We start from the raw sequence: 24,865 nt of genomic DNA, 5'->3' as shown, positions 1-24,865 counted from the left end.
GAGGGCTCGCCGCGTCTCCCCGGGGGAGCGGGAGCCGTCGGGGGGCCGCCCGGGGCCGGGGTCGGGAGAGCGGGGAGCCGAGGGGGGTGGGCCGGCCCCCCTCGACGGGAGCCCGGGCTCCCGGGCCTCCCCCTCCGGCGGGTCCGGGCCCCGCCCAGGCCCCAGGAAGGAGAAGGGGCCGAAGCCGTGGGGGGTGGGGGCGGGGGGCGGGGGGGCGGGGCAGGAAGGGGTGAGTCCTGTGGTCAGGGAGCTGCAGGCAGAGCTGCACACACTCTCCCCGCACGCCGGCCCTCCTCCAGCCAGCCAGCCAGCCCGGGGCCCCGGCCCGAACCCCCCTCCTCCCCCGCCACCATGACTCCCTGGGCCGTGGAGCTGCTGCTGCTCCTGCTGCTGACGCAGGAAGCGGGTGAGTCGGGGGGCCGCGGGCGGGGAGGGCCGGGGAGAGCCCGGGGGCCCACCCGCGGGACCGCCGCGCCCGGCGGCCCCGACGGGCGAGGCCGACCCCCGGGGGGACCCCGACGCGGGTCCGAGGACCCCCGCCCCCGGCGGGACCCGACCTCGCCCGCCGCCCGGGAGCCGGGTGGGAGGTCGGGGACGGGGAGGGGACGGGTGCCGGGCTCCCCCGGCCGGGGGCGGGGGCGGCCTGGAAGCCACGGCCCCCGCCGAGCCCCCCCGGCTGCCCCGACGGCTCCGAACGGAGCCCGGGGGGAGGGGAGCGCAGGCGCACGGCGGGGGGGGGGGGGGAGGCGGAGCCCGGTGGACGGCGGGGCCGTGGGGGGCCGGCGGAGGCCGGGGGTCGGGGGACCGGGTCGCCGCCCGGTCCGGACCCGGAGGGGGAACGGAGACGGGGCGGCCGGGGACGGGGGTTCCCTCCGCGGGCCCCGGCTGGGGGCCCCCCCCCGCCCCCGAGCCCCGCGGCCGTCCCGCCCCGCGGCCGCCATCTTATCGACGGCTCTGCCGAGGGGTGGGTCGGGCCCGGCCGCACGGCGCTCACGGCCGTCTCCGACATTTATTCGATCCTGTTAATGCCCGTCTCCCCCTCTAGACCGTAAGCTCGTCGTGGGCAGGAAACGCGGTGTCACGTTGCACTCGGACGCTCAGTCCGGTGCCCCGCGCCCGGCAAGCGCTCGATAGCTACGACCGACGGATTAGGTTTCTGGCCGGAGCCAGGCTCCCCGTCGGCCGATCGACGGCGTCCCTCGAACGTGTGCACCCGGGGCCGGGCTCCCCGTCGGTCGATCCATCGGCGGTGTCCGTTGAGCGATTACGTGGAGCTGTCCGGCGTGGCCTAGTGGTTAGAGCCCGGGCCCGGGGAATCGGGAGGACCTGGGTCAGTCGATGGTAGTTATCGAGAGCTTACTCCGCGCGGGGCGCTGTACCGAGCCTTCGGGAGAGTACGGTAGAACGATAAACACGTCCCCTGCCCACGTCGAGTTTACGGCCCCTCGAGGGAGCCTACGGTCTAGAGGGGGTCCCGATCTCGGCCCCTTGTCCGCGGCGTGACCCTGGGCGAGTCACTTCACTTCTCTGTGCCCCGGTTACCGTCCCTACGACGGGGATTAAGACGGCGGACGAGGACCGCGTCCCACCTTTGAACTTGAATCCACCCCAGCGTTTAGATCGGTGCCCGGCACCTAGTAAGTGCTTAAGGAACGCCATTTAAAAGAAAAAAAATGTTCGGCAGAGAACGGTAAAACCGATGGTGGGCGTGTTCCGGGCCTACGGGGAGCTTCTCCTGGGCTCGGTTGACCCGAGCGATCGTATTTCTCGAGCGCTTACTACGTTCAGAGCACCGTTCTAAACGCTTGGGAGAGTACGCTATGACACGCGTCCCTTGCCCACCGCGGGCTTACGGTCCAGAGGCGTTACTAGAAGCAAATAAAATGACGGATACGGCCGGAGGCGCCCTAGGGCCGAACGTAGGGAGCCACCCGGAGGGGAGTCGGTCGATCGAATCTGTCGAGCGCTCACCGGGTGAGGGCCGCCGGGCTGAGCGGCGGGAGAGGCCACGGAGGCGGGCGCGCGCCGCTCTCGCGCTCAGAGTTGGGGCCCCCCGGCTCGGGACTCTGGGCGTGGCGGCCGGGGGGGGGGGTCGACGACGGTAGAATAAACCCCCTCTGCCCACCGCCCCCCGCGGTCACCCCCGTCCGGCGGGGCCTCTCCTCCCGCCTCGGTTCCCCTCCTGGGGTTCGGCCCGTCTCTCCCGCCTCTCCCCGTCCCTCTGCCCCTCGTCTCCGGGCTCCCCCCCCCCCCCCGGCGCCCCCTCCCCCGGCCCCAGCTGAGGTTTCGGTCTGTGGCGAACGAGCGGCGCCGGGGACCCGGGGGGAGCTGCGGTCGCGGGCCCCACCGAGAGGCTCCCGGGGAAGCGGGGGAGGGGAGCCCGCCGGTCGTCCCTCCGCCCCGACTCGGGGCCCGGCCTGGGGTCGGGGGGGGCGGCACGGGGGTCCCGCTGGCCCCCAGCCGTCGGTCCGGCCCCGAGCGCCCGTCCGCTTTCCTCCTCTGGCCCCAGCGGCCCTGGCCGAGCCCGAGCTGTGCTACATCCTGGACGCCGTCCTCTTCGCCTACGGCATCGTGCTCACCCTGCTCTACTGCCGTCTCAAGGTACCGGCCGCTCCCCGGCGGGGTCGGGGGGCGCGGGGTCGGGGGGCGCGGGGGCGGGGGGCGGGGCGGTACCTCCACCCCGCCGTCCTGACTGACCTCGTCTGAGGCGGCGGGGGGGAAGGACGGGACAGGTGGGTCCCCGGCCCCTGTCCTTCGAGAGGCCCCTCACTGGCAGAGGAGGAAGAACCTCTATATATCTGCAATTCATACTGATTTATTCACTTATATTAATAATAATAATGGTATTTACATTTGTTTATATGTATATGTTTGTATATATATTTATATATATTCGCGTCTAGCTCCCCCTCTAGACCGTGAGCCCGTCGTGGGCCGGGAATGTATCTGTTTCTTGTTCTCTTGTCATCTCCCAAGCGCTTATTACAGTGCTTTGCACACAATAAGTGCTCAATAATCACAATGGATTATCTGCGTATATATATATATATATCTGTAATTATTTATTTCTACTAACGTCTGGCTCCCCCTATGAGCTCGTCGTGGGCAGGGAATGTGTCTGTCTGTTGTTCCGTTGTCCTCCCCCAAGTGCAGGTACGGTGCTTTGCATTCAATAAGCGCTCGATTATTACCGTCGAATGAATGAATGATTGCATATAGCTGTAATTCATTTATTTCTATTAATGTCCGTCTCCCCCTCTAGACTGTGAGCTCGTCGTGGGTAGGGAATGTGTCTGTTGTTCTGGTCTTCTCTCCCAAATGCTTAGTACAGCGCTTTGCACGCAGAAAGTGCTCAGTAATCACGAATGAATGACTATCTGTATATGTATAGCCCTAATTTATTCATTGATTTGTTTCTAATATTAATAATAATAATAATAATGTTGGTATCTGTTAAGCGCTTACTATGCGCCGAGCACCGTTCTAAGCGCTGGGGTAGACACGGGGGAATCAGGTTGTCCCATGTGGGGCTCACGGTCTTCATCCCCATTTTACAGATGAGGTAACTGAGGCACCGAGAAGTCAAGTGACTTGCCCAAAGTCACACAGCTGACAAGTGGCGGAGCTGGGATTCGAACCCATGACCCCTGACCCCAACCAAAGCCCACGCTCTTTCCACTGAGCCACGCTGCTTCTCAAGTAGTTTATGTATATTAACGTCCGCCTCCCCCTCCGGACTGCGAGCTCGCCGTGGGCAGGGAATGTCCGTGGTTTCGTTGCACTCTCCCAAGCGTTTAGTCCAGTGCTTTGCGGGCAGTAAGCCCTCAAACCGAATGGATGGTAATAATGACCATGGCATTGGTTAAGCGCTTAGTACGCGCCCGACACCGTACTGAGCACCGGGATGAAGACGAGCAAGACGATACCCGAGACGATACCGGGAGCGGACGGTCTCGGGGAGGAATGACGGGGCAACCTGGGAGGCGTCCCGGAGCCGGCGGGGGAGGGGGGCAGAGGAGGGCACCAGTTACGGGGGTCCCCGGCTGGCAGAGGAGGAGGTGGGAGGGGAGGGGATCGGAGGGGACGGGGTCAGGGTGCGGCTCCGCCGCGGTAACCGCGTCCTCTCTCCGGCCAGGTCCAAGTGAGAAAGCAGCCCGAATCCTCCGTCGGCTTCGAGGTACGTCGCCGGCCCGCCGCCCCCCTCGCGGTCTCCCCCGCTCTCCGCGTGTCCCCCCCCCCCCCCGGGACCCCCACGACTCTGCCCTCGCCCGGGATATTCGGGGCCGGGGGGCCGAGGGGACGTCGGGTCTCCGTGGGAAGGCCCGGGTTCTGAACCTCCCCCGCTTTGTCTCTCCAGAAATCCGAGGGGATCTACACGGTGAGTGACCCCCCCCCCCCCCCAATCCGTCGGTCGATCGATCCTATTTACGGAGCGCTTAGAGCGTGCGGAGCACTGTGGTGAGCGCTTGGGAGAGTGCAGTGGAGCCTCGTCGGGAGACACGCTCCCCGCCCGCCACGACCTTACGGAGGAGGCGCGATGTGAATGACGACGACCGAGGACATCCCGAGTGCCGAGGGCTGTGCGCGGGGCCGATAAAGGGAGCAGATCCGAGCGCAAGGAGGACGCGGAAGGGAGCGGGAGAAGAGGAAACGAGGGCCCGGTCGGGGCCGGCCTCTTGGAGATGGGCTTTAGTTCGTTCGGTCGGATTTACGGGGCGCTTACTTGGTGCCGAGCACTGTTCTGAGCCCTTGGGAGGGCACGGCGCGACGATGATCAGACGCGTGCCCCGCCCACCACGCGCTTCCGGTCTAGGGGAGCTTTTGAAGGTGGGGAGAGCGATCGGTGCGTCCCCCTGCTTCCTCGGCGTATTTATCGAGCGCTTACCGGGTGCCGAGCGCTGCGCTAAGCGCTTCCCGCCGAGAGACGGGGCATGGCGGGGGCGTCCCGTCCGGCCGGGGCCCGGAGTCGGGGCGCGTCGGGAGTGCCGGGTCGGCGGGATGGGTGGGGAGGGGAAGATCGGGATCAGACTCGGGGGCGGGGAGGGAGAGTTGGTGACGCGCCCCCTCCCCTCCGCGCTTTCCTTTCTCCTCCCCCAGGGTCTGGGCAGTCACAGCCAGGAGACCTATGAGACGCTGCAGCATGAGAAGACCCCGAAGTAGCCTGGGGGATCGGCGGGACCCTGATCCCACCCCCCCTACGGATCCCCCTCCCAGCCTTCGCTGGGGACGGGCCCACCCGCTCTCTTTAGGCCTTTCCCCCCTACTCTTCCTTCCACGCCTCGGTCCCGCCCCCTCAGCGATACGGAACGATAAACGTCCGCCGGCCCCTTCTGCCCGGTCCCCCGCCGCCTTCCAATAAAGCTGCTGCTGTTTGGACCCCCCCCCCAGGTCCGGTCCGAGCTCCTCTGACCTCTGTCCCGGGCGGCGGGAGAGGTGTCAGAGGAGGAACCGTCCAAACCCCTCCGGCCCCGGTCTGGGGGAGGAGACCGAGGGGCGGGGAAGGGGTACGGGCTTTGTGACAGTGTTTTAAGCGTTCGCTACGTTCCAGGGCGCTGAGGTAGGTACAAGAAGAAGCGGCGTAGCTCAGCGGAAAGAACCCGGGCTTGCGAGTCGGAGGTCATGGGTTCGAATGCCGGCTCCGCCACTTATCAGCCGTGGGACTGTGGGCAAATCACTTCTCTGGGCCTCGGCGACCTCATCGGTCAAATGGAGATGGAGACCGTGAGCCTCACGTGGGACAACCTGATCGCCCCGGATCTCCCCCAGCGCTTAGAACGGTGCTCGGCCCATAGGGAGCGCTTCACAAATACCAACGTTGTCGTCATACGACATAATCGGATCGCCCCGCCCGATGACCTCTGACTCCCCAGCCCGGGGTCTTTCCACTGAGCCACGATGTGGGCGAGGGGTCGGTGGGGAGATTGGGGGGGGGGGGGGCCGATGGGAAGGGCTGAGGGGGTCGGATGAGGAAAATGCCTCGGGACGGGGGAAGAGGCATCACGGTTGAGTCCATCTAGGAAAACTTCCTGGAGGAGACGGATTTGGCGGGCGGGGGAGCGGCGCGAGGGCCCTCCAGCCAAGGGGAGGGGAGGACAGAGAAGCGGCGTGGCCTGGCGGATAGAACCCGGTCCTGGATTCTAATCCCCGCTCCGCCACCGGTCTGCCGTGTGACCTCGGGCAAGTGACTTGACCCCTTAGCTCATCGGTAAAATGGGGGTGGGCACGGGGACCCGATCGGCTCGCGCCTACCCCAGCTCTTAGCGAGCGCTTAACAGACGCCATAAAAGCTAAAAACAAAACCCAAAACCGTTCCCCGCCCCGGCCCTAAGAGACACACACACAGGTCGACTCTCGGTGTTTATTTAGAAAAGCGGGCCGGCCGAGGATAAGGTGGGAAGGTCTCGGGTGGGGGGGAGGGGTGAGGACGGGGCGCCCGACCCTCCGGGCCGACCGCGGCCTCAGTTGCCGACCGCCTGCTTGCCGGACTCCACCAGGCTGCTGAAGAAGTCCAGCAGGTCCGATCCCGCCTTCTTGGCCAGCGGGGTCAGCTGCTCCTGGGTCTTCTCGAAGTAGGCCCTGGGGCGGGGGAGGGTCGTTGAATGGAGCCCCCCCCCCCCCTCGGGACCAAGGCAGGGGTCCCCCCACCCCCCCCACGGAGTCAGCGGCGGGACCCCCCGGCATCCCCATCCCTAGTTCAGATGCCCCGCTCCTTCATCCGGTCCTATCTACCGGGCGCCTGGCGTCCGCGGAACGCCGTACTGAGCGCTCGGGAGAGCGCGGTAGAACGACAAGCAGACACGTCCCCCGCCCGCAGCGGTATGAGCCCGGGCCGGGGAGCCGGAGGATGTGGGTTCTAATCTCGGCCCCGCCACGCGTCTGCCGCGTGAGCCTGGGGGAGCCGCTTCGCTCCCCTCGGCCTCGGTGACCTCAGCCGTACAGGCGGGACGGGGACCGGGTCCAGCCTGGAATCTCTCGGCGCTCAGGACGGGGCTCGGCACGTAGAGAGCGCTTAGGAGATACCGTCGTCGTTTTCACGGTCTAGGGGACGGGCTTATCCCTTCGCTCGGCTCCTTCCTCCTCTCCAGTTCCTTTTCGGGTCCCCCCCCTCCCCACCCCCAACCCTCCTTCCCGCCCCCCACGCACTTGGCCTGGGCCTGTAGCTCGGGGGCCTTGACCTTGTCCACCAGGTCTCTGCTGTAGTCCGTCAGAGTCTGGAAATACTGGCCGAAGAGGCCCTGGACCCCGGCCTCCTCCGCCTCCCGGCGGATCACGTGGCCTGGGGAGGTCAACGGGGTCAGGGTGAGCCAGGTCCCCACCCGCCCCCGACTCCGGCAGCCGGGGTTCGGGGGCACCCCGGGGCTCGGATCCCGGGGATCCGGCCCGGGAAACCCGCCCCCGGCCCCACCCCGCCACCCCTCCCACCTTCTAGGCCGCAGACGGTCAGCAACACCACGGTCAGTGCCAGGAGCTTCATGGTGACGGGCGGGGCGGCGGCAGAGGGTCCTGGAGGGGCACGGTGGGGCGGAGGAGTTGAGCGGAGGGCGGAGGGGCCCGGGGACGACTCGGTACAAGCGCTCGGTACGGCACCCGGTGGGCGCTCGCCCAACACGGCCGACCGACCCCTCCGACCCCTGGCCTTTGCCTCATTCGCGCCGGGTCGATCGGCGGTGCCGTCCCAGCGCTCGACCGTGCGCGGGGCACCGTACCGAGCGATCGGGAGAGGACGATCGCGCGTCGCCAGACGCGTTCCCGGCCCGCGACGATTCCCCGGTCCGGTCTTCCCAGACCTCCTCTCCCTGCCCCCCCCACAGGTTCTCACCCCCCTCCCTTCGGATTCGCCCCCGATTCCGGCCTCGGGGGTCCCGACGAGACTTGGTGGGAGGGGGGGGTCACCCCTTCCTCCCGACAACCCTAGGCCCCGGCCCCCTCACCTGGTCCGAGTCTGGCGCCGGCTCCGTGGGTCAGGCTGTGCGGGGTTGGGGGCCTAAATACCCTCCCAGATCCCCACCCCCGGCCCTCGTCCCCATCAGGTGACGCGTGGGGGGTCGGGGAGGGGGTGGGGGGTGAGGGGCAGCAGGCCGGGGTAAACAGGGCGAGTCTAAGGGTCGGAAGGGGCGGGGGCGGTGAGCACGATCCCGGTCCGGAGGGAGCGAGTGGGGAAACCGAAATCCGTGGGTCCCCAAGAGTGGGGGACCGTGGCGTCTGACCCGCCCCCACCCCCTTCGCGGGTCCTCAGTTTCCCTCTCCCACGGGAGCGTGCCGGGCACGCGCTGGGGAGGCGGGCGAGGGGCTCCTTCTCCGCTCCGGGGCATCAGACTGGGGGGGGGGGGGGGCGCGGGGAGGTGGGGTTGAATGCTGGGGGGGGGGGGCGGTCAGTCAATCGTACTTATTGAGCACTTAGAGTGTGCAGAGCACTGTACTGAGCGCTTGGGAGAGGACAAAAGAACCATAAACAGACACATTCCCCGCCCACAAGGAGGGTACAGGCTAGAGGGGGAGACGGACGTGAAGAGAAATAAATGAGGACGCTGAGAGGCTGAGTTGGGGTGGGGGGGCAAGAGATGGAGCCTGGGGCGGACAGGGGCGGAGCGGGGCGGGGGGATATCGGGGTGGAGGGTGGTGATCGGAGGGGGTGGGGGGCGTAGACCAGTGGAGGGAAGGGAAGGAGACCAAGAGGAATTTGGGGGGACGATGGGGTCCTTCCCTCACTGACGTCCCTCGTCCCGGGTGGGGCCGGGCATTCATTCGATCATTCGTTCCATTGTATTGATTGAGCGCTTACTGGGCGCAGAGCACTGTACTAAGCCTTTGGGAGAGGACAAAAATAAACACACGTTCCCCGCCCACAAGGAGCTTACGGTCCAGAAGAGGACACGGAAGAGGACACGGACGTGAATAGAGAGGAATGAAAGCCGGAGTTGGACATCGGCTGTGGGGCTGGGAGGGGGGGGATGAATAAAAGGAGCGAGTCAGGGTGACGCGGAAGGGAGCGGGAGAAGAGGAATGGGGGGGGCTCAGTCAGGGAGGGCCTCTTGGGGGAGATGTGCTTAGAACAGTGCTTTGCACACGGTAAGCGCTCAATAAATACCATCGAACGAACGAACGAACGAGGCCGACGAAGTGGCGACCCGGCAGCACGGCCCGGTGGCTAGAGGCCGGGCCCGAGAGTCAGAAGGATCCGGGTCCTGATCCCGGCTCCGCCACTCGTCTGCTGGGCGGCCTGGGGCGGGTCACTTCACTTCTCTGGGCCTCAGTGACCTCATCTGTTAAATGGGGATTGAGACCGTGAGCCCCACGCGGGACAGGGATGGGGTCCAACCCGATTTCCTTGTATCCACCCCGGGGCTTTGTACGGTACCAGGCACGTAGTAAGCGCCTACCAAACACCACGATTATCGTTCACTCATTCAATCGTATTGATTGAGCGCTTACTGTGTGCAGAGCACTGTACTAAGCGCTTGGGAGAGTCCAATACAACAATAAACAGACACATTCCCTGCCTGCAACGAGTTTACAGCTAGATGCAGGGAGACGGACATAAATATATATATATATATATATATATAAAAGGACGGAGATGGACAGGAGCCCCCCCAGGACCGAAACATTTAGTCCAGTGCTCTGCACACAGTAAGCGCTCAATAAATACGATTGAATGAATGGATGAGGCAGCTCCCTTCTCTCCCCATCCCTCCTGCACCCCCTGCGGGCGGTGGCGAGAGGCCGGGGTTTGGGAGTCGGAGGACGTGGGTTCTAATCCCGCCTCCGTCCCTCGTCTGCTGTGGGACCCTGGGCAAGTCACTTGATTCGTCTGGGCCTCAGTTCCCTCATCTGGAAAATGGGGATGAAGATTGTGAGCCCCCCGTGGGACAACCCGGTGATCTCCTATTCCCCCCCTGCCCCCCCAGTGCTTAGAACAGTGCTTGGCACACAGCCAGCCCTTCACAAATATCATCGTGATGAGGAGGATGATTATAAGTACGGGGTCAGGGATGTGGGTTCTAATCCCACCTCCGCCTCTCGTCCGCTGCGGGACCTCGGGCAAGCCACTTCCCGTCCCTGGGCCTCAGTCCCCTCGTCTGCAAAATGGGGATGAAGACCGTGAGCCCCACGTGGGACCACCTCGATACCTGGTGTTCTCCCCCGCGCTTAGGACAGTGCTTGGCACATAGTAAGCGCTTCACGGACACCCTCCTGATGCTCTGCACACAGTGAGGGCTAATGCGACTGAAAGGACGGTGAGGAGGAGGACCGTCATGGGTTCTAATCCCGGCTCCGCCACTCGCCAGCTATGGGACCTCGGGCAAGTCACTTCACTTCTCCGTGCCTCAGTGACCTCCTCTGTAAAATGGGGATTAAAACCGGGAGCCCCACGTGGGACAATTTGATGACCTCGTCTCCCCCGCAGCGCTCAGAACAGTGCTTCGCACATCGTCAGCGCTTAACAGACGGCACCGTTGTTATTGTAAGTGCGGGACCCGGGGCCCGCTCGGCCGGCGCTGAGTCAGCGGGGGCAAAGATCGCGCTCCGGCCAAGGACCTGACCGCCCCCCGACCCCTCCCCCACCCCCGACCTCCGACCTCCGGCCCTGGAGATAAGGGGGGAGGGGGGAGAAGGGAGGGGGAGGGGGCGCGCACTTACTCCCCTCCTCCCAGCCCGCTCCGCCCACCCCTCTCCGATCGCCCCGCCCCCTTAGCTGTCACTCCGAGGCCTCCTCGTCATTCTATTGGTCCGCCCCGGGACGCGGCCTGGCCCTCCCATTGGTGGAGCGCCGCCGGCCGCCTCGCTCCGAACGCCCCGCCCCTTCGGCTGTCACTCCGAGGCCTCCTCGTCATTCTATTGGTCCGGACCGGACGCGGCCTCGCCCTCCCATTGGTGGAGCGCCGCCGGTGCTCTCGCTCTCTCTCTCCCCCCCCCCTCCCTGCCCTCTGCCCGGGTCCAAGATGGCGTCCGCGGGCGTGGGGAGAGGCCGGCGCGAAGCCGCGGCGCTGCCCGTCCCCAACATGGCCGCCCCCACCAAGATGACCGGGGTGTGCGAGGGGGAGCGGGGCGGCCGGGTGGCCTGAGCAGGTGGGAGCCCTGGGCCCAGACCTGGGGTTTTTCCGTCGGGGACGAATTTGGTGATGAGAGGGGCTGCTGTTGGTGGTGGTGTCTACAGGGAGGGAGACGATGGGACCCCGGGGCGTTAGACTCCGAGCTCGTTGCGGGCGGGGGATGTGTCTCTTTCGGGTCAGAGCCGGGCGCTCAGTACAGTCCGCCGCGTCCATGCATTTCTCGGCCATGCAGTCGTGCTTATTGCACGCTCACTGTGTGCTAAGCGCTCGGGAAAGTACGACACTTTTGCTCGACGACGAGCTCCTCCGCTCTCCCCCCCCCCCCCCCCGCCCCTCCCCACCGCACTTGCGTATGGTTGGATACATTAGGTATTACGCTCTTTTATTCATGATGTGAATATATATCCACGATTGTATTTATCGATTTGGATGGTATCGATGCCCGATCAGTTTTGTTCTGTCGTGTCTCCCCCCCTTCTAGGCCGTGAGCCCGTGGTCGAGCAAGGACCGTCCCCATCTGTCGCCGGATTGTCCATTCCAAGCGCTTAGGACAGTGCTCTGCACACAGTAAGCGCTCACGAAAGGCGAATGAATGAATGAGGGGGGTGGAGTGATCGACTGCTATTTTATCGATGCTCCCTTCCCCTGCTCACCCCGCCACCCTTTCTCCCCAGGGGCAATAACCAGGGCCATGCCAGGAGGGCCGGAGCGGAGCTGGATGGTGGGGAGGGGCCGGAGGACTCGGTAGGACCCCCTTCCCGCGGGATGGGGAACGCGCTGGGCCTGGGAGTCGGGGGGCGCAGGAGCCCCCGGCGCGAGGAGCCGCTGCCCAACCCGGGGAGCTTCGACGAGTTGCATCGCCTATGCAAAGGTGAGGCGGAAAGTTAGAGTATTTAAGCGCTCGCTGGGTGTGCCAGGCGCCGTTCTCAGCGCTGGCGTAGATGGGCGTCGGGTTGTCCCCCGTGGGGCTCCCGGTCTTGGTCCCCATTTGACAGATGAGGGAACCGAGGCACAGAGAAGTTAAGCGACTCGCCTGAGGTCACAGGGCAGAGAAAGGGCGGAGCCGGGATTAGAACCCACGTCCTCTGACCCCCAAGCCCGCGCTCTTGGGCCGCTGGACGTCTGGGTGCCCTCTGGAGGGAAAGGGGATCCGAAGGCCGTGGAAGTAGGGCTCGTTTCCCTCCTTCACTCCCCTCCTCTTGACTTTAAATGGTGGTATGTGTTAAGCGCTTACTATGTGCAAAGCACTGGGGGATACAAGGTAATCAGGTTGTCCCACGTGGGGCTCGCAGTTTTAATCCCCATTTTACAGATGAGGTAACTGAGGCACAGCGAAGTTAAGTGACTTGCCCAAAGCCACACAGCTGGCAAGTGGCGGAGCCGGGATTCGGACCCATGAACTCTGACAGCTGTTTTCCCGTTCCCGCTCGGCAGCGGCGGGGGGGGCTTATTCCCATTTCGCGGCCGAGAAAACCGCAAGCAGAGAGGGCAGAGCCTAGCCCGGGTCACCCAGCGGCGCGGTAGCGGACCTCGGGGCCCCTGACTTCCAAATCCGAGTCCCTCTTCCCTCTCCACCGCCGTACCCTCGTCGTCGTCGTGGTTTAGCGGAAAGAGCCCGGGCTTCGGAGTCGGAGGTCGTGGGTTCCAGTCCCGGCTCCGCCGCGTGGCAGCCGCGTGACTTGGGGCAAGTCGCTTCTCTGTGCCCCAGTTCCCTCATCTGGAAAACGGGGATGAAGACCGTGAGCCCCACGGGGGACAAACCCATCACCTCGTATCTACCCCCGCGCTTTGAACGGTGCTTGGCATGTAGTGAGCGCTTAACGGATATACACATAGTTATCATCGTTATTATTATTATTTTCATCGCCACCCCCAACTCATCACCTCCTCTCCCCCGCGCCTCCCCAAGACGTGTTCCCGCCGCAGATCGAGGGCGTGAAGCTCGTCGTCAACAAGACCCTGAGCAGCCACTTCCAGGTGATCCCGGAACCGCCCGTCGGCCGTGGCGGGAGTCGGAGCGGAAGAGGGGGTTGCGGCCGTCTTCCGGTCGTGACCCGGTGGGGCGGGACAGAAGAGGGTCCGCAGCCGGGTGAGGTTGCTCCCCCGTGGGCCCCCGTTCCTTCCTGCCGGGCCTCTCTTTGAAACTCTCATCCCTCTCCATCCCCGTCCGGCCAGACCTTGTGGGTGGGTAAAGATAAATAGGTGTGGAGGGGGGAGGTTATTGCGTGCGTGGGTGCGCGTACCTTGTCCTGGTCCACCGAGCCGGATAGCGGCTCCCTCGTTGGCACGAGATCGGGAGGGGCCGGGGCCGGAAGACTTCAGGGCTTTATTGGCTCGCCCGCCCTCAGGTGACCCACACGGTGCACATGAGCACCGTGGGCCAGTCCGGCTACCACCTCCACGCCGCCTACGCCGGGGACCGACAGCTGGGACCCAACGAGGTGAGGATCTGGGTGGTCGGAGCCCCGGTCCCCCCCCCGGGGCGGGGGGGGGGCGTATGGGTGAGCGGGTGGGGCGGGGGAGGTCTGGGAGGACCCACGTGTCCGGCGGCCCCCCACGTCCCAGATCTCTTCCGTGCCCATCCTACCCGGTGAGGGGGCTGGGCGCCATCTTGAAGCCTCGGCGTCGGGTCCCGGTGATCGGGGGGTGGTGAGATCGGCCGCCCGTTTCACCTCTTCCGCCCCAGGCGTTCCCCGTGTTGGTCGGGGACGTGGACAGCAGCGGGAACCTCAACGCCCACGTCCTGCACCTCGTCGCCGAACGCCTCCGGGCCAAGGCCGTCTTCCAGGTGATCCCCCCCCCCCCTCATCCCCCCGCCGTCGGCCCCGGGACCCAGGGCCGGGACTCGGGGGTGTCTTCGTGTGTGTGTGGAGGCTGGGGGCGGTCCAAGGGAGACGGGACTGGATTTGCGGAAGAGCCGGGGTCACGTCCTCTAATTCTGTCGTCCTCTCCCAAGCGCCTAGTACGCGGTAGGTTCTCGTTACGTGCTGTCGGTTGAGTGATGGGGAGGACTGGAAGACTTCTGTCCTGCCTCCCCCTAGACCCAGCAGGCCAAGTTCCTGACGTGGCAGTTCGACGGGGAATATCGAGGGGACGACCACACGGCCACCCTGACGCTGGGGAACCCGGATCTGCTGGGGGAGTCGGGTGAGGGGGACCCCGCGCCGTCTCAACCCGGGTCCCGCCGCTCCCCGCCGTCGGCCGGGAGGGGGGCGGTCCCGTCCTCCCCGACCCGCCGGTTCGCCCCCGTCTCCTCCCCGCCCGCCCCTCCCCTCGCCCGCCGCGTCGGTCCCACGGGGAGGCCCCGGGGGACCTCCCCTCCAACTCCCGGCGCGCCCCCTCGGCCTCTCCCCCCTCCCTGCCTCCGGCTGCTCCCCGAAACCTATTCCCCTCCCCCTCCGCTAACCCCCCCGGCGCCCCCTGACCCCCGTGTCCCGTGTCCCCTCCCAGTGATCGTGGTCGCTCACTTCCTGCAGAGCTTGACGCGGCGGCTGGTGTTGGGTGGGGAGCTGGTCTATCACCGGCGACCGGGCGAAGAGGGGGCCATCCTGACCCTGGCCGGGAAGTACTCGGGTATGGCGGCGGGGGACGGGCCGGGGCGCGAGGGGAGGGACGGCCCGGGGGCCGGGGGTCCCCCGGGGCCCCTGCCGGTCTAGCCGCCCTCTGACCCCGGCTCGGCCGCCCCCCCGCCCTTCCCCGTTCTCGTAGCTCCACGATGGGAGGCGACGCTTAACGTGGGGTCGGGCGGGGCCCACGCCAGCTATTACCACGGGGCCAACGATCAGGTGAGAGCCCCCTCCTCTCCCGCCCCCGCTCGGCCCCCCACCCCACCCCCGGCCCTCCTTGACCACCCGTCCCGCCTGCCCAGGTTCAAGTCGGGGTGGAGTTCGAGGCAAACACGCGGCTGCGAGACACGGCCTTCTCCTTTGGCTACCGGCTGACCCTGCCCCAGGCCAACATGGTGTTCAGAGGTGAGGAGGGGGCGTCCTCTACGCTGAAAGCTCGCGGGCGGGGAGCCCGCCTCCCAACTCTCTTGTACCGAGCTCTGCGCTCAATAAGCGCTCGATAAATACCATCGCTTCCTTTTTTTTTTTTTAATAGATGGTATTTGGTAAGCGCTCACTACGTGCCACGCGCTGTTCTAAGCGCTGGGCTAAACACGAGGAAGTCAGGTGGGGTGTACAGTCCGTGTCCCACGTGGGGCTCGCGGTCTTCGTCCCCTTTTTCCAGTTGAGGCGACGGGCCCAGAGAGGTGAAGCGACCTGTCCGGTGTCCCCCGGCGGGGAAGGGGCGCGGCCGGGATTAGAACCCGGGTCCTTCCGACTCCCAGGCCCGGGCTCTACCCAGTAGGCCCCGCTGCTTCTCGTCGATGACGGTGACGACGAAGGGTGACTGAGGAGGGTGCGACCAGAGCGGACAGGGAGAGGGGGACGGGATTGAGGGTCGGAGGAGGAGGAGGAGGAGGAGGGTGAAATCTGAAGGATCGGGCCGTTGGGTCGTCATTACGTCCCCCTCGCCAGGAGGGTCCCGAACGAAGGACGATGGACGTCCGGCCGGACCGGACTGGAAACCGGCGGGGGGGGGTCTCGATGGGGCTGGGGTTGATGCGGGGGCTCCTCGCATGCGGCAAACTCCCTCCCCCGGGGGCTTCTCTCCCCTCTCCCCTTGCCAGGAAGTGACCTGGGCCCCTTTCTCTCCCTCCCTCCCCAACCCCAGGCCTACTGGACAGTAACTGGTGCGTGGGTGCGGTGCTGGAGAAGAAACTGCCCCCTCTCCCCGTCACGCTGGCCCTCGGCGCCTTCCTCCACCACGGGCGCAACAGATTCCACTGCGGCTTCAGCGTCACCGTGGGCTGAAGGGCACCGGGGAGTCGGGGGGGAGGCCCCCCGCACCCGGCCCGCCCGCTCAGAGGCAGGGGGTCCTCGTCCCCGAAGACACTGAACTCTTTTCTCTTCCCCGCCCGCCCCCCACTCCGTCCCGGCCCCTCCCGACGACGGATCTGTCGGAGAGGAGTCGCCGTGCACGCGCAGCGCGATGGGGGCCGGGCAGGACGTCGGGGAAGCCGAGGAGAAGCCCCTTCCCACGCGACCTCCCCTTCCTCTCGAGGCGGACGGAGTCGGTTCCTCCCCCTACTCTAGTGGCGGGGGCGGGGGCGGAGATGGACCCCCCACCCTCCCTAGGCCCGCCTTCGCCGTCGCTCCAGCCTGGGTAGCCCCTGGGTGGCGCGGGCCGGGGGAGGAGGGGCCGCCCCCCACCCTCTGTATTAAAGTCCTCCCCGCACCCCCCGTCCCCTCCGCCCCTTCCTTCGAGCCGGGCGGGTCGGGAGGACCCGAACCACGGGTGGGGAAGGGGTCGTCCCGGCGTGGTTCTGACATTTTCCGAGAACGGGGTGCGCACAGAGCAGGGCGTGGGACGGTCGGTGGGGTGGGTCGGGGGGGGAAGGGACCCGGGCCCGTCGGCCGGCGCCCCGGAGGGGCCGGGCGGCAGCCCGGTGCCCTACCTGGGGGGCGGGCGGGGGCTCCGGGCCGCGTCAGCTGCAGATCTCCTGGAGCAGCGGCATCATGACCCACAGGCCCTGAATGTGCTGCACCTGCCGGCCGTATTCCACGTTGATGCTCCGTAGCTCCGTCAGCAGCCCCAGCAGCTTGGCGTAGAGGAGCCTGCGGGTGGGAGGGCACGGGGTGGCACGGGCGCGGGGACTCCGGCGTCCCCGGCCTCCCCCCGAGGCCCGGACGAGGCCACCCCCCCCCCGGGGGAGTCAAGGGTGGAGATTGAGGGCTGATGGTCTGGGCCCTGAGGTCAGAGCGAGGGGGAACCGGCTGAAACAACCCTGGTAACGCTTCCTCTCCGTGGCCGTTGGAAGGAAGTTGTGGGTAGAAGGACGGAGGTAGAAGAAGATAATGTGGGATTCGACAAGCGCTTACTAGGTGCCGGGCACGGTCCCCGGCCCACCCGAGGCTCCCAGTCCCGCTCCCCATTGAGAAGCAGCATGGCTGTATGGAAGGAGCCCGGGCTTGGGAGTCGGAGGTCGTGGGTTCTAATCCCCCCTCTGCCCCTCGTCTGCCGGGTGACCTCGGGCAAGCCACTTAAGGTCTCTGGGCCTCGGTTCCCTCACCTGTAAACGGGGATTAAGACCGTGAGCCCCGCGTGGGACAACCTGATGACCTTGTATCCCCCCCCCCAGCGCTTGGAACAGGGCTTGGCCCATAATAAGCGCTTAACAAATACCGTGATTATTATTATTATAGTAAGCGCTCAACAGATATCATCATTATTCTTCTTGTAGAGATGAGGTAACTTGGGCCCCAGAGAGCTGAAGTGACCGGGCCCAGCTTACACAGCGGACAGGTAGCCGAGTCGGGATTAGAACCCAGGACCCTCTGTCTCCTAGGCCCACGCTGGATCTGTTAGATGGGGGTAGAAGGAAGGAGGTGGGGGTGGTCACTTTCCGTGGCCTGCAGCCAATCCCGGCTCCGCTACCTGACCTTGGGCAAGTCACAATTTCTCTGTGCCTCAGTTCCCTCATCTGGAAAATGGGGATGAAGACCGTGAGCCCCACGTGGGACAACCTGATGGCCCTGTGTCTCCCCCAGGGCTTAGAACAGTGCTTGGCACACAGTAACCACCATTATTATTATTATAAGCGCTTAATAAGTGCAATAAGAGCTGGTCTTCCCACCCCCTTGCTGGATGGGCGGAGCTGCCCTATCGGCGGTTTTGGGGAGGGGGGTTTCTAAAGTGTGCATGCGTGGCGGGAGGTGGGCGGCCAACACGTGCCCCACGCGGGGCAGGGTTTAAATTCCCAAAGCCCGACAACTTCGTTCAATAGTATTTATTGAGCGCTTACTATGTGCAGAGCACTGTACTAAGCGCTTGGAAGGTACAATTCAGGAACAGATAGAGACAATCCTGCCCATTGACGGGCTTACAACTTGAGAGGCCCTCCCTCCTTCCCCGCTCGGAGGTCCAACCCCCCATTTCCTCCCCCAGTCCCCCCAGTACCTGCCCTGGGCCCAGGGTCTGCGCCTCTGGATGTATCCTTGCAGGGTCAGCGCCGTCTCCTCCTGCAACCGGTCAATCTGCTCCCGCTGGGTCACCCCGGGCCGGTCTGCGGGACAGCCGGGTTAAGTCCGTGGGTGGAGTGGGGAGGGTCTTCATGCTGTCTTTCTTGGGGCTCCCGGTAAGAGAGAGTTGAGGTTGGCGTGGAGGGTAGGGAGAGGCTACTTAATAATTAATAATGCTGGTATTTGCCGAGCACTGTTCTAAGCGCTGGGGTAGCTACAGGGTCCTCAGGTTGTCCCACGTAGGGCCCACGGTCTTCATCCCCATTTTCCAGATGAGGTCACTGAGGCACCGAGAAGTCAAATGACTTGCCCGAAGTCGCCCAGCTGACAGCTGGTGGAGCCGGGATTAGAACCCATGACCTGTGACTCCTAAGACCGATAATGATGGTATTTGTTCAGCGCCTAGTATGTGCCAGCCACTGTTCTAAGCGCTGGGGGAGACACAAGATAATCAGGGTGGACACGGTCCCTGTCCCGCCTAGCGCTCCCAATCTTCACCCTCGTTTCACAGATGAGGGAACTGAGGCCCAGTGAGGTGAAGCAGCGTGGCTTAGTGGAAAGACCTCGGGCTTGGGAGTCAGAGGACGTGGGTTCTAATCCCAGCTCCGCCGCTTGTCTGCCGCGCGACCTTGGGCAAGTCACTCCTCTGTGCCTCAGTTACCTCATCTGTAAAATGAGGATTAAAAGCGTGAGCCCCACGTTGGACAACCTGATCACCTTGTATCTACCCCAGTGCTTAGAACGGTGCTTGACACGTAGTAAGTGCTTAATAAATACCATGATCATTAATAACGGTGGTATTTGTTAAGCGCTCAAGGTCCCTCAGCCGACAAGTCGCTGAGCTGGGATTAGAACCCGTGACCTGCTGACTCCCAGGCCCGGGCCCTAGCCATTAGGCCATGCTGTCCCTCTGCCCTCTGGTCAATGAGGAAATGCACGAGGATCGACTGAGCGCTTACTGGGTGCGGAACACGGCGCTGAAGGCTTGGGAGAGTACGCTAGAATCGGTAGGCGTGATTCCCGGGTTCGTTAAGCACTCGCTACGTGCCCGGCACTCTACCAAGCGCTGGGGTAGAGACGCGGTACTTGGATGGGACACGGTCCCTGTCTCACGCAGGGCTCACAGTCTCAGCCCCCATTTTACAGATGATGGAAACTGAGGCACCGAGAAGCAAGCTTCCCGCTCAAAGTCACACAGCAGACAAGTGGCAGACTCCCAGGTCTTCCGACTCCCGGGCCGGCGCTCTTTCCTCTAGGCCTCGCGGCTACTGCCGGGAGTCCTGCCCTCACAGAGCTTACATTCATTCGGTCATTTATTCATTCATTCGATTACAAGCCTTGCTGGAGACCCTGGGGGCAGAGCGGGGCGGGGAGGGGCCGGGCGCTCACCTGGGGAGAAGAGCGCCAGGGCGGCCATGAGCACGTATTCGGGTTCCTGTAGCTGGAGCCGCCGCAGGGCCACGTGGAAGCGAAACAGCCCCTCCAGAAAGTCTTCCTGGAAGCCCACTGGGCGGGCGGCGGGTTCAGGGCCTGTCGCTCCCCGGCCCGATCCGCCCCTCCGGGGTCCCGAGCGGAGGCGCCCCCCGCCTCCGCCCTCCCCCGACCCCAACGGCAGCCAGCCCGGCCCTCACCGTGGATGGCGTCCTGTAGGGTGTAACGCAGCGGGCCGCACAGGAAGCTGTGGTCCTGGGCGCAGAAGACCAGGTTGAGCTCGATCTCGCCCATCTCCAGAGCGGCCCCCTTGAGCAGGGAGATCTGGTCCTCCATGGGCAGGGACCTGGGGGGCACGGAGGAGGGCGAGGACCTGAGGCGCTCGGGGGGGAGGTGATTGGGGGGGGCCGGGGGGACAGGCGAGGCGGAAACGGGTCGCAGACTCGCTGAGAAGTCAGGCTGAGGAGCAGGCGGGGCCGGGGAGGGGATGGGGGGCCGTCACCGGGGGCTGTCGGGGGGCCGGCCGGGAGGGTGGCTCACCGGAAGGGGGGCAGATCCTTGGTGAACTTGATGATCTGCTGTATCATGAAGGTGCTGATGTCAGCCAAGTGAGTGAGGAGCGGGAACACGGGGGGTGGGGAGGTGGGGGGCGCCCGGGACTTGTTGTGGACGAACAGGTGGTCTGGGGGCTTCAGAAGAAAGCGGGTGAGCGTTCCCGGCCCCGGAGCCCCCCGCCCCAGGTTCGCCCAGGGCGGGGAGCAGACCCTTCGCAACGCCCCCGAAGGCTCGGAGCCCCCCGCCCTGGGTCTAGCCCCAGCCCCTCCCCTACCAGACTGGACCAGCCCACCTCCCCGGGACCCCTTCTCTGGATCTCTCCCTATCTCTGTTCTCTGTCTCCACTCCTCCAGGCCAACCCCCTTCTCCCTCTTCCTGTTCTACTGTCCGCCCCCGGAGCCTCATCCCTGTTTTTCTTTTTTTTTTAATGGTATTTATTAAGCACTTACTCTGTGCCAGGCACCGTTCTAAGCACTGGGGTGGATACCCAGTAATAAGTTTGGACACAGTCCTTGTCCCACATGGGTCTCACGGTCTTAATCCCCGGTCTACACCTGAGGGGACCGAGGCCCAGAAAAGTGAAGCGACTCGCCCAAGCTCCCCCGGCAGGCGAGGGGAGGAGCGGGACTAGAACCCGGGTCCTTCTGACTCCCGGATCCATGCTCCATCCACCAGGCCCCTCTGCTTCCCACGGGCCTTCCTGCTTCCCGATCCTCCCTGGGACCACCGGAGAGTCGAGCCCAGAGCATCTCAACCGTCGCCCCCGCCCTTCGCCTGCTCCCCTCCCACTCCAGGGTTCGGGGTTCCAGCGGGGTTTGGGGGGGAGGCTCACCCGGAACTGCACAAACTGGAGGAACATGGGGACCACGTGGCGGGCGTGGGCCCCCAGCAACAGCTGGATCAGCCCCTCCTGCTCCTTGCTCAGCTGCCCAAACGCCCTCTGCACCCGCTGCTGGGCCCGCCGGGCCCGCCGGAGAGCCAACGTCTCCGCAGACAGAATCACTGGACCGGGGGGAGACAGAAGGCGGGAGGCATGAGAGAGGCAGGGTGGCCTAGTGGATAGAGCGGGGGCCCGGGAGTCGGAAGATCCGAGTTTTTCCGCCTCTTATCTGACAGACGATTACTCTCCCCCGCCGCCCCCTGTTCAGAGCCTTATTGAAAACACACCTCCTCCATGAGGCCTTCCCTGACCAAGCCCTTCTTTCCTCTTCTCCTACGGCCTTCTGCGTCGCCCTGACTTGCTCCATTTATTCATTCCCCCTCCCAGCCCCGCGCCACTTACGCACATATCTCTGTCACTTCTCTTCACTTCTCTGGGCCTCAGTTCCCTCATCTGTAAAACGGGGATGAAGACTGGGAGCCCCAGGTGGGACAGGGACTGTGTCCAACCTGATCTGTTTGTCTCTACCCCAGTGCTTAGAATAGGGCCTGGCGCAGAGTGTTTCTCAAGCACCCTAATTATTACTATTTGAGGGTTAGGGACTTGGGGCTGCAGGGAGGGAGTGGAGGGGCAGCCTTACTGTCCTTCCTCATGCCCGCGTCCAGGCACTTCTGAAGCCGGCAGGCCGGACACTGGCGCCGCTGGGCCTTGGTGACCACGCAGCAGCGGGTGAAGGGGCAGGTGAGGCTCGTCCCCTTGCTGATCGTGCGTCTGGTGGGGAAAGACGGGAGGCCGTGTGAGGGTGGGGGCTTAGATGGTGCGGGGGACTCGGGACGGACCCATGAAGGACTGCGGGGGATTGTGGGGAGAGTGTGGGTGGGCCTGGGGGGTGTCTAAGGGGGGTCTTTGGGGTTGTTTGGGGAGGTGGATGTGGGGAATAGGGAGTGAACCGTAGAGTCCCTAGGGCTTTGGAATACGGGGGTCTGCGGAGTGTCGAGGGGGGGTCTTTGGAGGTATTTGGGGAGAGGACTGTGGGAACCCTGGGGGGTGATCCATAACGTCTCAGATATGGACCGTGGGATGTCCAGTGCTTGCAGAATATGGGGTGTCCGTGGAGTGTTTGAAGAGTCCTCGGGGTCCCTGGGGAGAGCGTTACGCGGACATCTGTGGAGACACTGAGGAGGGGTCTGTAGGGTGACGCTGGGGACTATCCAGTGCTTGTAGAATATGGGGTGCCCGTGGAGCGTTTGAAAGGTCTTGGGGGTCTCGGGAGAGGATTGTGGGGACGTCTGTGGAAACACTGAGAAGGGGTCTATAGGGGAAAGCTAGTGCTCGTAGAATATGAGAGGTATGGGGAGTGACGGGGGTCTTTGGGGTGTCTGGGGGCATCTGTGGGGACAGCAAAAGGGGGTCTGAGGGGCACCGGAGGCGGGCTAATGGTGGCGTATGGCGGACGGGACGGGGGACCGCCCGGAGGCTCTTCGCGGAGGGTCGAAGGATAGGGATCCGTGAGGTGGGGGACGGGGCGGGTCGGTCCTCTCACCTGAAGAAGCCCTTACAGCCTTCGCAGGTCAGGGCGTGGAAGTGGTAGCCGGTGGCGTGGTCCCCACACACGGCACAGCTGCGGACCTCCCCCTCTCCTGCCCCGGGGCACGGGCCTTCACCGCCCGACATGCCCGGTCTCTCCACTGGCACCTCCGTCCGTCTAGGCACGGGCGGGCAACGGGCCCGGGGGACAGCCCGGGGCAGGACAGGATTCAGTAGCCTCTCCCCGCAACCCCGTCTACTTCTGTCTTTTCTCTACCTGTTGTCCGAGGCCGTCCTGCCGCCCAGGGCTGCTTGGCATTCCCTCCCCTAATTCTTTTCTTCTCTTCCCCAGCTTTCTGTCTTACCATATTGCGCCCCCCCCCCCTCCCCACCCCTCCAAATCCCCCCATTCTACTTCAGTGCCCCACGGGGCCCTGAGGTTAGGAACCCCCCTCCGACCACCCTCTCCTAGACCCGGACCCTCCTCCTGCCCAGACCCTATCCCACCTCAGCCCTCGCCTCGGCCCCCCGTATCGTCCCCCTCCTCCCCCCACCCCCCTGCCCCAAATCTAGGCTCAGAGGGGTTTCGGTACCTGGGGGTAGAGGATTGTGCTGGCGGAGGCTCGGGGCGAATAGGGGGAGTGCACCTTGGACCTAGGGCAGAGGCCAGGCTGGAGCTCTTTTTCTCAGAATCCCCGGAACGCTGGCACCTACTGCCGGATAGGCGGGGTGGGATTGGGAAGCGGACGGTGTGGGGGGCGGGGGAAGGTCGTGGGATTTCACGAGCGCTTAGCCTTGTTCCCTGGTTGATCTGATACCTGGCCTCCATCCAGAGCTAACACAGAGGTACACGTGTGTGTGTGTGTGTGTGTGTGTTGTGGTGGGGGAAAGGAAGTGTATTTGCATTTAAATGAGCAAATAAGTGGTTTTGTGCAAACTATACCCTTGCGGGGTGGTCTCGAGCTTTCTTGCACATGTTCCCTCTCGCCGTCTATGGTCACGTAGCTATTTTTTGGTCCGCGTCTTGGGAAACAGCAGGGCCTAGCGGAAGGAGACCGGGCTTGGGAGTCAGAAGACCCGGGTTCTAATCCCCGCTCTGCCACTTGACTGCTGTGTGTGACCTTGGGCAAGTCACACCTCTGAACCTCAATTTCCTCCTCAGCAAAAGGGGGACTAAACCCTCCTCCCTTTAGCTGAAACCGTGAGCCGCAGGTGTGATGGGGACTGTGTCCAACCGGATAACCGTGTATCTATCCCGGCACTTAGAACAGCGTGTGGCACATAGCCCGATGTCCTAATAATTAAAATTACAGGGATTTGAACGTGCAGGTCTATATTTTTGGGTCTCGGGGACGCTGTGTCCATCCGCTTATTCCCGTTTTTGACTGTGTCAGTGACTCTGGCTACGAAGGGAGATTCTTTCTCACTGCCTGTGTGTTTCTCCTTTCGTGGCGAGTGCCAGAAACCGGCTGTCCTGACCACCGAACTCCCTTTCTCCGTCCTTCACCATCCCCCACACTCTCACAACGCTCGCGTAGTAGTCCCCCCCATCTCCTCTCCCACTCCATCTCACACCAGACTCCCCCGCCATAATCCGCCTGACACATTTTCCTCCTTCACATTTCCTCCCTCCTGAGACTCACTCTGCTCTCTTGCTTCCCACCCTCCCCTCGAACCTCTCCTCCCATTCTCCCTCTCACGTTTTTGTTCGTTTGGTTTTATCGTATTTGCGAAGCACTTACTCTGTGCCAGCCACTGTACCGAGCCCTGGGGTGGAAATAAGATAATCGGGTTGGACCCAATCCCTGTCCCACCTAGGGCTCGGAGTCTTAATCCCCATTTTTCAGATGAGGGAACTGAGGCACGGAGAAGTCTACTTGCCTGTCTGCTTGTTTTGTTTTGTTGTCTGTCTCTCCCCTTCTAGACTGTAGCCCGGTGTTGGGTTGGGATTGTCTCTATCTGTTGCCGAATTGTACAGTGCCCCGCACACAGTAAGCGCTCAATAAATACGATTGAGTGAATAAATGAAGTTAAGTGACTTCCTTTCCTCAATCCTACCTCTCCCTCTCTTAACCCTCCGCCTTCAGTTCGCCCCTAATGCTAACACTCTCAGACTCTCACCTGCCTTTAGTTTCTCACGCATGACTTTAACCATCCTGCTTGGGATCCCCCCTCCCTGTCACGCTTTAAGACTGTGAGCCCCACACGGGGCCACCTGCTTACTTTGTATCTCCCCCAGCGCTTAGAACAGTGCTTGGCACATAGTAAGCGCTTACCAAATACCATAATTATTATTATCCTGCTTCCCCCGCTGACTCCAAACCCCGATCCCTCCACTCCGCTTCAGTTGATCA

The 24,865-nt window shown here is 64.1% G+C and overlaps 4 protein-coding genes across 7 annotated transcripts; 2 read left to right on the top strand and 2 right to left on the bottom strand.

Moving 5' to 3' along the window:
- Positions 1–351: 351 nt before the first annotated feature.
- Positions 352–5,381, top strand: FCER1G (Fc fragment of IgE receptor Ig). The gene is made up of 5 exons (XM_029055511.2): positions 352–406; positions 2,510–2,601; positions 4,136–4,177; positions 4,358–4,378; positions 5,098–5,381. Exons 1-5 carry the CDS (start codon positions 352–354, stop codon positions 5,158–5,160), a joined length of 273 nt encoding a protein of 90 aa, XP_028911344.1. The 3' UTR covers positions 5,161–5,381.
- A 963-nt stretch (positions 5,382–6,344) lies between these two features.
- Positions 6,345–8,022, bottom strand: APOA2 (apolipoprotein A2). Its single transcript, XM_029055184.2, has 4 exons — positions 7,932–8,022; positions 7,423–7,503; positions 7,144–7,276; positions 6,345–6,576 (listed from the first exon to the last, which is right to left on the bottom strand). The coding sequence occupies exons 2-4, from the start codon at positions 7,472–7,474 to the stop codon at positions 6,459–6,461; spliced, it is 303 nt and encodes a 100-aa protein (XP_028911017.1). The 5' UTR covers positions 7,475–7,503; positions 7,932–8,022; the 3' UTR covers positions 6,345–6,458.
- Positions 8,023–10,954: 2,932 nt separating this feature from the next.
- TOMM40L (translocase of outer mitochondrial membrane 40 like) lies at positions 10,955–16,334 on the top strand. Its single transcript, XM_029055151.2, has 11 exons — positions 10,955–11,070; positions 11,536–11,621; positions 11,729–11,925; positions 12,964–13,031; positions 13,403–13,495; positions 13,741–13,842; positions 14,096–14,201; positions 14,505–14,627; positions 14,763–14,839; positions 14,923–15,025; positions 15,771–16,334. The coding sequence occupies exons 3-11, from the start codon at positions 11,820–11,822 to the stop codon at positions 15,908–15,910; spliced, it is 918 nt and encodes a 305-aa protein (XP_028910984.1). The 5' UTR covers positions 10,955–11,070; positions 11,536–11,621; positions 11,729–11,819; the 3' UTR covers positions 15,911–16,334.
- Positions 15,147–23,611, bottom strand: NR1I3 (nuclear receptor subfamily 1 group I member 3). 4 transcript variants are annotated; one of them, XM_029055134.2, is made up of 10 exons: positions 23,105–23,609; positions 22,528–22,689; positions 21,625–21,755; positions 20,937–21,106; positions 20,090–20,238; positions 19,750–19,895; positions 19,508–19,624; positions 18,057–18,162; positions 16,555–16,714; positions 15,147–15,446 (listed from the first exon to the last, which is right to left on the bottom strand). In XM_029055134.2, exons 1-9 carry the CDS (start codon positions 23,338–23,340, stop codon positions 16,585–16,587), a joined length of 1,347 nt encoding a protein of 448 aa, XP_028910967.2. In that variant the 5' UTR covers positions 23,341–23,609; the 3' UTR covers positions 15,147–15,446; positions 16,555–16,584. The 4 variants fall into 4 exon arrangements, 3 of the variants coding, with proteins under 3 accessions (XP_028910967.2, XP_039766713.1, XP_039766714.1); XM_039910779.1 differs by lacking the exon at positions 19,508–19,624 and having other exon boundaries at positions 23,105–23,611; XM_039910780.1 differs by lacking the exon at positions 23,105–23,609 and having other exon boundaries at positions 22,528–22,870.
- Between the last annotated feature and the right edge of the window lie 1,254 nt (positions 23,612–24,865).

This window comes from Ornithorhynchus anatinus, chromosome X5 (assembly GCF_004115215.2).
Source record: "Ornithorhynchus anatinus isolate Pmale09 chromosome X5, mOrnAna1.pri.v4, whole genome shotgun sequence".
NCBI classification, from domain to species: Eukaryota; Metazoa; Chordata; class Mammalia; order Monotremata; family Ornithorhynchidae; genus Ornithorhynchus; species Ornithorhynchus anatinus.
The sequence above is the reverse complement of the archived record's forward strand: the minus strand, read 5'-3'. Positions and strand labels throughout refer to the sequence as shown.

What these genes read in the sequence shown, in the direction of transcription:
- FCER1G (XM_029055511.2), top strand. Translation starts at nt 352, where the DNA reads ATGACTCCCTGGGCCGTGGAGCTGCTGCTGCTCCTGCTGCTGACGCAG. An exon ending in TGCTCTACTGCCGTCTCAAG is followed by an intron (nt 2,602 to 4,135) that starts GTACCGGCCGCT and finishes CTCTCCGGCCAG; the next exon opens with GTCCAAGTGAGAAAGCAGCC. An exon ending in AATCCGAGGGGATCTACACG is followed by an intron (nt 4,379 to 5,097) that starts GTGAGTGACCCC and finishes CTCCTCCCCCAG; the next exon opens with GGTCTGGGCAGTCACAGCCA.
- APOA2 (XM_029055184.2), bottom strand. Translation starts at nt 7,474, where the DNA reads ATGAAGCTCCTGGCACTGACCGTGGTGTTGCTGACCGTCTGCGGCCTA. An exon ending in GACCGTCTGCGGCCTAGAAG is followed by an intron (nt 7,277 to 7,422) that starts GTGGGAGGGGTG and finishes TGACCTCCCCAG; the next exon opens with GCCACGTGATCCGCCGGGAG. An exon ending in GAGCTACAGGCCCAGGCCAA is followed by an intron (nt 6,577 to 7,143) that starts GTGCGTGGGGGG and finishes CCCCCGCCCCAG; the next exon opens with GGCCTACTTCGAGAAGACCC.
- TOMM40L (XM_029055151.2), top strand. Translation starts at nt 11,820, where the DNA reads ATGGGGAACGCGCTGGGCCTGGGAGTCGGGGGGCGCAGGAGCCCCCGG. An exon ending in GACAGCTGGGACCCAACGAG is followed by an intron (nt 13,496 to 13,740) that starts GTGAGGATCTGG and finishes CTTCCGCCCCAG; the next exon opens with GCGTTCCCCGTGTTGGTCGG. An exon ending in GGATCTGCTGGGGGAGTCGG is followed by an intron (nt 14,202 to 14,504) that starts GTGAGGGGGACC and finishes GTCCCCTCCCAG; the next exon opens with TGATCGTGGTCGCTCACTTC.
- NR1I3 (XM_029055134.2), bottom strand. Translation starts at nt 23,340, where the DNA reads ATGGAGGCCAGGTATCAGATCAACCAGGGAACAAGGCTAAGCGCTCGT. An exon ending in CGCGGGCATGAGGAAGGACA is followed by an intron (nt 21,107 to 21,624) that starts GTAAGGCTGCCC and finishes CCCCCGGTCCAG; the next exon opens with TGATTCTGTCTGCGGAGACG. An exon ending in AAGGATCTGCCCCCCTTCCG is followed by an intron (nt 19,896 to 20,089) that starts GTGAGCCACCCT and finishes CGTGCCCCCCAG; the next exon opens with GTCCCTGCCCATGGAGGACC.